This window comes from Phasianus colchicus, chromosome 1 (assembly GCF_987193195.1).
Source record: "Phasianus colchicus chromosome 1, bPhaCol1.hap1.1, whole genome shotgun sequence".
NCBI classification, from domain to species: domain Eukaryota; kingdom Metazoa; phylum Chordata; class Aves; order Galliformes; family Phasianidae; genus Phasianus; species Phasianus colchicus.
In genome coordinates, this window is record NC_143436.1 from 1976503 (window position 1) to 1985563 (window position 9061).

At 47.8% G+C, this 9061-nt stretch overlaps 1 protein-coding gene across 8 annotated transcripts in view; it reads right to left on the minus strand.

Annotated features, from left to right (window-relative positions):
- Window positions 1-8996, minus strand: part of FBH1 (F-box DNA helicase 1) — a 29558-nt gene extending 20562 nt beyond the window's left edge. For 2 of the 8 annotated variants that reach the window (XR_016462520.1, XM_031605095.2), the window contains exons 1-7: window positions 7755-8855; window positions 7285-7663; window positions 6569-6733; window positions 5337-5869; window positions 4283-4413; window positions 2621-2756; window positions 2215-2405 (exon numbers count right to left, since the gene is read on the minus strand). Coding sequence is in view for 7 of the 8 variants with exons in the window: in XM_031605095.2 (XP_031460955.1) it covers window positions 2215-2405; window positions 2621-2756; window positions 4283-4413; window positions 5337-5869; window positions 6569-6733; window position 7285 (1157 nt within the window). In the remaining variant the exon portion in view is untranslated. The other 6 variants (XM_090132827.1, XM_090132895.1, XM_090132771.1 and 3 more) reach the window with 6 other exon arrangements.
- Between the last annotated feature and the right edge of the window lie 65 nt (window positions 8997-9061).

Genomic DNA, 9061 nt, shown 5'->3' on the forward strand with positions numbered 1-9061 from the left:
CATTGGCTTCAGCCCAGCTCTCCAGCCTGTCCAGATCTCTCTGTAGGGCCTCGCTACCCCCAGGCAGATCGACACTTCCAGCCAACTTGGTGTCATCTGCAAACTTACTGAGGGTGCACTCAATGCCCTCATCCAGGTCATCAATAAAAATATTGAAAAGGACAGGCCCCAGCACCGACCCCTGGGGAACACCACTCGTGACCGGTCGCCAGCTGGATTTAGCTCCATTGACCACCACTCTCTGGGCTCGACCCTCCAGCCAGTTCCTTACCCAGCCAAGAGTGTACCTGTCCAAGCCACGGGCTGCCAGCTTCTGCAGGAGAATACTGTGGGAGACAGTGTCAAAGGCCTTGCTGAAGTCTAGGTAGACTACATCAACAGCCTTTCCCTCATCCACCAGGCGGATCACTAGATCATAGAAGGAGATCAGGTTGGTCAAGCAGGACCTACCCTTCGTGAACCCATGCTGGCTAGACCTGATGCTCCAGTTGTCCCGCACTTGCCGCGTGATCTCCCTCAAGACAATCTGCTCCATAACCTTCCCTGGCACCGAGGTCAGGCTAACAGGCCTGTAGTTCCCCGGGTCCTCCTTACAGCCCTTCTTGTAGATGGGAGTCACATTGGCAAGCCTCCAGTCTTCTGGTACCTCACCAGTCAACAAGGAGCGCTGATAGATGATGGAAAGCGGCTCGGCTATCACCTCCGCCAGTTCCCTCAGCACTCTCGGGTGAATCTCATCCGGCCCCATGGACTTGTGACAGTCCAGTTGGAGTAGAAGGTCTCTGACCGTTTCCTTCTGAATCATGGGTGGTTTAGTCTGGTCTCCAGCCGAGACCACCTGGTCGAAAAGTGGAATATCCTGAGGATAACTGGTCTGACCTTTAAAGACAGACGTAAAGAAGGCATTCAGGACCTCTGCCTTTTCTTTATCCTCAGTAGTCACATTCCCGGCTTCATCCAGTAAAGAATGGAGATTCTCCTTAGTCCTCCTCTTACTGTTGATATATTTGTAAAAGGATTTCTTGTTTCTTTTTATTCCAGTGGCCAGGTCGAGCTCGAGCTGGGCTTTCGCCTTTCTGATTTTCTCCCTGCATATCTTAACAACTTCTCTGTATTCTTTCTGAGTTGCCCGTCCCTTCTTCCACAGGAGGTAGATTCTCTTTTTCTCCCGGAGCTTCAAGAATAGTTGCTTATTCATCCACGCCGGTCTCCTTCCCCGCCGGCTCATTTTGCAGCTCAGGGGGACAGCCCGCTCCTGCGCCTGTAAGACTACCTTCTTGAAGAGCAACCAGTTGTCTTGGACCCCTTTACCCTCTAAGACTGAATCCCAGGGGACTCCCCCTACTAGTCTTCTAAACAGTTCAAAGTCCGCCCTCCGGAAGTCCAAGGTAACAGTTTTGCTGTTCTTCCTCCTGGCTCCACCAAGAATCGAGTACTCTACCATCTCATGGTCACTCTGTCCAAGACAGCCCCCAACCTCCACATCTTCCACCAGACCTTCTCTGTTTGTGAACAGCAGGTCTAGCGGGGCAGCTCCTCTCGTAGGCTCTCTCACCAGCTGCATCAGAAAGTTATCCTCTATACACTCCAGAAACCTCCTAGACTGCTTCTTCTGCGCTGCGTTGAATTCCCAGCATATGTCAGGGAAGTTGAAGTCCCCCATGAGGACAAGGGCTGGCGACCTCGCAGCTTCTGCCAGCTGCTCATAGAACACCTCATCTGTCTCCTCATCCTGGTTCGGCGGTCTATAGCAGACACCCACCAATACATCTGCCTTGTCAGCCCTTCCCCTGATCTTTACCCATAGGGATTCAACCTTATCATCCCCAGCCACAAGCTCAGTAACATCAAAACACTCCCTAACATACAGAGCCACACCACCACCCCTTCTTTCTTGCCTATCCTTCCTGAAGACCATGGCCCATGGTTGAATAAAAAAAAAGAACGAACTCCTCTTCTGCGTTCAGACTTGCAGATAGCAGCTTACAAAACTGTCCTCCTTCTAGCTACTGATTTGTTTTCCAGTGCAGCTCCTTTCCAGTCTTCCTATATGAATGTGTGTTCTTAATCCTTACTTCATCCTCAGTTTCCCTGAGAAACTGCATGCACCAAGGAACTGCAGAGCCCCAGCCAACGGAACAGAACTGCCCATGAACACTGATTTGTACATTACACATTGCCACATCTTGAAAAGGGCATTTCTCCATTCCTTACCTGTTAGTGATAGCAATGTTCTTCTCCCTCATGGCATACAGCAGTGTGGCAATGCAGTAAAGTGTCTCAGTCACATCCACAAGAGAGAGGGAAGAGCAGGGTCTCTGCAGGCATGCCATCAGCCTTTGGATGTCACGGACACCATCAGAGAAAAGCACCATAGCTGTGATGATGGCCCACATTTTCTCAGGCTGGGAACAAGAAGGAAGACTGAGCAAAAAGCTTTGAGTCTTTAGTCAAAGTGAAATAACCCTAATGCCACAACGAACAGTTAAATTCCATTCCGTCCCCTTGAACAGTACAGAGTAAAGCTTCAAAAGGAAAACTTCTGGATGTGGGAGGGCAGATCTAACCTTAAAGCACCAACAACTGCGGGGTGAAGGAGAGGAATGACTATTGAACCTACCCCTGTCTTGCTCTGTAAGTCTGGCAGTTTGCTTGTGATGCAGACTTCAGCCCTTGAGAAGAGGTGGTGACACTTCAAACACTTGAGGACTGCACTGGGATCTACGTGCCTGCTGGTGGGAATGGCAGAGACAAACCTGCATGGAAGGGGAACAGAAAGCATTTGTACATAAGTCTTATCAAGTAAGCACATCAAAAAGCACCCACATCCCTTGGTAAATCCATGCAGACTACTCCTGATGACCTTCTTGGTTATCATGCCTGAAAAATCATAGAATGGCTTGAGTTGGAAGGGACATCAAGGATCATCAAGTTCCCCATCACCAGCTTCCCCATCTCATTCAGCACTGAGCTTGTGTTTTCCCCACTCTTTATCCTGTCACTGATGTACTCACAAAAACCCTTCTTGTTGTCTTTGACATCCCTGATCAGGTTCAATTACAGCTGGGCTTTGGCTTTCCTAATCTCACTCTGGAAGCTTGGATAACATCTCTCTGTTACTCCCAGGCTACCCAGCCCTGCCCCCATGTTTCTTTTTTTTTTTTTTATGTTTGTGTGTGGCCAGGAGCTACTTTTTAATCCACGTATGCTTGCTGGCATTTGTGCATGTCTTCCTATCCACTGGAATGCATCACTCTGGAGCTTGGAGGAGGTTGTCCTTGAATATTAACCAGCTTTCCTGCAACCTTCCTCCTTCTAGGGCCTTATATTATGGGCCCTTTCAAGCAGACCTTTGAAGAGGTCAAAGTCTGCAGTCCTGAAGTCCAGGAGTTTCATTTTCACTTTCCTTCAATGCCAGGGCTAAGCCCAACCCCCTAAACACAGCTGCTAAGTGCCATTTAGCATCTTGTGCTGTCTCACAAACCAAGATGGTATGCTATAGGTCCTGAGGAATACCTGCTATCACTTTGGATACCCCTGGGCATTAAATAATGCAGGATTTGAACGAATCATAGAATTGGTTGAGTTGGAAGGGACCTTTAAAGGTCACCTAGTTCAACTCCCCTGCAATGAACAGAGACATCTACAGCTAAGAAACTTGTACTTCCAACCTGTTTTTGTACCTAAAGCCATGTAGCCAAGCACTTGACAGTTCTGTTACATGGATGTATATGTAAATACCTCATCGCAGCCAGCTGTTAATCTGAAAGTTCCTTCTCACTGTCTCAAACTCTCCTTCCAGAAGATAGATTCATGTTGCTCTTAATCCAATTTGACTCTTCTTGTACCGTTTAACTGCCATACAAAATTGTTCTCTAGTCTACAGATATCTGAACAGAACACTTGTTTGTATCAGGGACCCAAGTCGGGCTTACTGCTGAGCTCTGGCAGATAGTCAGTAGTGCTCCAAGAAAAAAAAAACCATGCCTCTCAGTAGATGGGAGGGACCAGGAAGAGGAGCACAAATCTTACAGTCTCCATGAAATATTTGCATTTTAGCTAAAACAAGGATATGCTGAGCCTCTTTGAGACCTTGGCTGATCAGGTGGTGAAGTGACAGATCACAAAATGTAAGTGGAAAGGATGCTGAAATGGATGATTAAGTAGAGTCTCACTCACTCCAGTGTGGTCACTCTGCAGGAAGCAGCACCATTTATGTCCTGGCAGTTCATAAGGATAAAATGGGAGGATATACAGCTACAAAGTGCTGAAGCAGACTCACCTGATGAGCTCCAAGATACACTCTTTACGTTGATCTGTTATGGCAAAATCCTGTAAGACCTGTTCAACCCTGCGCAGAGCCATGTCTTCCTTCACCAGGTACTGATGGTACAGCTTTTTCCAAGGGATGAACTGGAATGTGAAACATACACCACCAGCTTTCATCTCAGAGGGCAGGATAATAGGCTTCTACTGGCAATAAGCTAATCAACATGACTTCCAAAGAAGACATGGAGTTCAAACAGTCCCTGGAGCTTGATGGAAACAGGTATCTAGCATGAGACAGAGAAAAAAAGAGGAAAGAGAGAAAGACTTGTTCCTCATAGCCTGCCAACAAAAGGCTGTTTTTTCTAGAGCGATGGGAACAGGGAGACATTGATGTGGCTTCAAATGTCCAAGTGTTAAAGGAATTAGTATGTTTTCAGCTCTATTGTACAGATCTGCTAAGAGAGGGGTCTGAGTGCTTTAAATCCATGTGCTTATGATGCCCTGCCCTCCCATATCCTGCTCCTTAGACTGGGCAAAAGTTGATCAACACCAGGTTTACAACTGTTTGCACTGCAAGAGCCTTGACCATAGGTGAACCAAGCTCTGTAAATACAGAATTAAAGGTCCTTCTCTTAAAACTAACCTACAGCAGACACCACATGCAGGCAGATGTGCACACAGTGATGCACACTGGCTGTAAAAGGATATGGCCCAGTCCAGTAGCCTGGGTTTCCTGCATGATCACAGCTGGGGGAGGTGGGGAAAAAAGTGCAAGGAAAGGAGAGAAAGGAGATTTGGTGGAGTGTTACAGGATGTTCTTTCCATGTATGGGAAGAATGCATCAAGTAAAGTTACCCTAGTATTGAAAGTGTCATCTGAGGAGGAATTCACCGTGGTCATGAATGCCAAAAATATCTAGTAAGAAACAATGTGGGCACTAGGGAATAATCAAGGGATTTAAAGGTAGAAAGAAAGACAGGGATGCTCCTACAGCAACCATAAGACTGAGAAAGAGCAGGGCAGTAAGAGAAAAGCCAGGCTCGAATCGATGTCACAGCAGTCCTTACCCTTGGGTCACTAACAATAATCCTCCAGCGATGGCACACCAGGCTCAGGCTTTGATACAGATCTGTCACTGGTAGGAAAGCAAAGATGCTCCTCAGGACTTCATCAGGCAAGTCTTCAATGCTTCCCTGAGGTACTTCCCAGTTCCGAGTCCCCAGGAGCCCATAGTGTGCATCAGGGACTGGCTCAATCTCTATTTCATCATCAAGCTCTTGCTTGATTTGACTGTGCTCAGGATGAACCACCAGTGCCTTCTTCTCAGGCTCACCCCACAAATCATTCTCTATCTGAAGTCTGCTTGGAGCTGTGGAGGACAGAGGCCGTTTTCTTGAGTTTTCCATGTACTCATCCTCTAGAAATGAGGAGGAATCACCACTTGTCTCCATCACATTGGAGATGCTACTTTCATCATCTTCAGTGAAGAAAGGATCCAGCAATTCTTCCTTGATGCTTATGTTCTCTGTCCTGCCAGCAACTGCCTGCTGTGTCTGAGAGACCTTAAAGTAATCCATGATGTTCTTCTGCTGCCCTTGGGCTAAGGAAAAAGGAAAAGTATCAGTGAAGTCAAGAGAAACAGCACAAAGCACACTGCTCCTGTCTGAGCTAACAAGGAGACCCGAGGTTCTGTTTGACAGTAACTTCAAGGTTTGATTCCTCCACTGCACCATGAGAAGATCACCAAGCCTATATCAGGCTGCCCCAACTGCAAGATAAATTAGATGGATTCTTTTTAAGACCATAAACAGTCATTTCCTGCCAAACACTTCCTGGCTGCAATGTCAGAAAGCACAGGAGACTATAAACAAAACTGAAACTTGGCAAAAGACTGCTCCCAGCTTCTTCTCCCTTTTCTGATCTATGAAGCCCATTGATTCAACTTGTCAGCACCAAGAGTGCACTAGGACCATTCTGTCCTGCTCCTGGTCTGCAACACATCCTGATGCTTAGCTAAGAGGAAAGAGAAAAAAAATCACAAGCTGATTTTAACACATTTCATTCCTGGATGCTCATGAAAGTGAAGCTTAAAGAGGTCTCATTCACAGGGCACTGTCTAAGAAAAGGGAAATAAAAAAAGCCATCCTACTAAGTCCTACTGATGCCTGAGTCCCATTTGAGCTCACCTTGCCTGACATTTCATTCCCCTCCAAGAGCACAAGCTCAAGGATTGATGACCCAAACCCATTTTGTAGTTTTTCTCCCCCAAATCCCTCAGGCTCCAAAGCAAACAGTGTACCTCTTGGTTTCCTCCTTGTTCTATGGGTGGGTTGGAGACCCCTGTTGACATCTCCTCTGCTTCGCCTTTGATTCAGTGGCTGTGTCAGGGAGGATAAACCTTCAGTGCTCTGACTGAGAGTTTCACAGTCGTCAGCTGTAAGGTGCATTTTCTTAAATCGCTTCACTGCTTTGCCAACATGCAAAAACAAATAACAAAGCAAAAGGCAAACTTAGTAAACTGTCATTTGGCATATGGAAATACAGAAATTTCTTTTCAGAAGTGTTACAATGCAGTCTCAGTGTTCTGGTCAAGAGTTTATCCAAATAGCTCCCAGTAAGAACTTTTACAACTCAGAATCACAGAACTGCAGGGGTTGGAAGGGACTTCTGAAAGCCATCCAGTCCAATCCCCATGCTAAAACTCCTTGATGCAATGCAACATCTGAATGACGACTCTGCAACAGTGACCTGGCTCCAAGTCTCCATCCTGTGGTGCCTGACAGTCAGAACAAAACAGGGCAATGTAAAACCAAAACCTCTGTACATTTTGTGTTTGCTGACAAATCAAATACAAGCAGCTGTGTAAAGGCAAAGTGTCATTAGGAGAATGCCAAGGGACCCTGAGCAGTGCAAATGCCTGAGACAGACAGCAGTGACTAAGAAGGACAGGTAGGAAGCCGAACAAAATCATCCAAAGAGTTGTTTGTTGTTTTTTTTTTTTAAAGAAAATCTTACTGGAAATCTGCAGGAAGTCCTCTCTTCTTCAAGCACAGCAGCCAGCAGAAGTCATATAAACAAAGCAACTCGCACCGACGTTGGACACACGCAGAGAAACCAAAACCACCCCAGAGGGTAGGCTTCCTCCTGGTATGAGAATTACCAGTAAAAGACAGTCTTATCACTACTCCTTGCTGCAAAAGATACGCTTCTCTGGCATATCTGTGGCAGCCAGGAGGGTAACAGGCTGCAGGATCCAGGGGTCAGCTCATTTTTCTTGCAGTGTTTCCTCTTTTTCATCCACATCAGCTCTGTGAGGCAGCACTCAGAGGGCCTGTGAAGCTCCTCGTTCTTCAAAATAGGGCACGCAGGCAGAAAAACAGCAAAGCAAGGCAGACTGTGAGCAAAGGAGGTGGGTGTTAAAAACACATATTGCCCTTTTGTCACTTGATATTGAAAATGTTAAATGGCTCCAATTGTTGGAGTACCTCAATTCTCTAAAGCATGAAATTGTGGTGAATGTCAGAGCTGGGGAACCAGCTTCATCCACGGACAGCAAAAGGCCTCACGAGAAATGGGATGCAGGATGGGGGATCCCCTACTGTCAAGGGCCTCATTACCAATCCTCCACCCCACTGTCAATGAACCCATTGCCAAGGACACCTCCACAACCAAGGGGTCCATGACCCCTCTCAGATGCCAAGAGACTCATTGCCAAAGGCTTTCCTGTTGCCAAGGGATCCATTCCCAAGCATCCTCACCACTGCTAAGGGCCCCTTACTACTAAGGGCCCCCATTCCTCGTCAAGGGCCTCCTCTCATTGCCAAAGGATCCATCATCAAGGGCCTTCCTACTGCTAAGGGACACCCTTTGCCAAAGGACCCTCTTACTGCCATGGGACCCATTGCCAATAGCACTCCTATATCCAAGGACTCCTTTCTGTTGCCAAGAAACCCACTGCCAAGGGATTCCCCATTACCAAGAGATGCATTACCAGGTGTCCTACCTCCAGCTAATACCCCCTCCCATTGCCTAGGGACCTCCTTATTTCCAAGGGGGTTTCAACGACCAAGGTCACCCCTGTGGCAAAAGGATCCATTGCCTATTACTCAACCCTTACCTAAACTGTCAAGGGAGTTCCTAATTGCTAACAGCCCCTGCCAACCTGTCAAGAGACCCCTCTTCTGCCCAAGGACCCCCTATTACTAAGGGCCACCCTTCAATGCCAAGAGACCTTCCCCATCTCCAAAGAATCCATTATCAAGGGATCTCCTTACTACCAAAGAACCCCCCCCATAGTCATGGGACCCATTGCCAAGCCCCCCCCCCCCCTATTTTCAACAGACCCATTAACAAGTCCCTCCTCCTACTTCTAAGGGTCCCCCCCCCCATTGCCCAGATACCCCTAGGGACCAATGGCCCTCCTACTGAAAAAAAAACCCCATTGCCGAGGGTCCTCTTCATGACTCAGGCCCTACCCCCATTGCTAAAGAACCTATCACCAAGAGTCCCCCCCCACTGCCAAACTCCCCACGCTCCCCCCATTACCACCAACTCCCCTGCTCGCCCCCCTTCTAACATTTCTCACAGCAGCCCCCACTCTTTACCCCCCTCCATGACCAAGGCCCTCTGCTCCGCTCCTCCTACGGCTGCAGCCCACCTTGTTGCTAAGGGGAAGTGCACTCACTCCACTTCCGGCACGCTCGGCCCCGCCTCCTCTCTCCTCCGACCAATCACGCCCCTCTTCCTCCCGTTGGCCAATCAGAGAGCTCTCAGTGTCGCGGTGCTGGCCAAT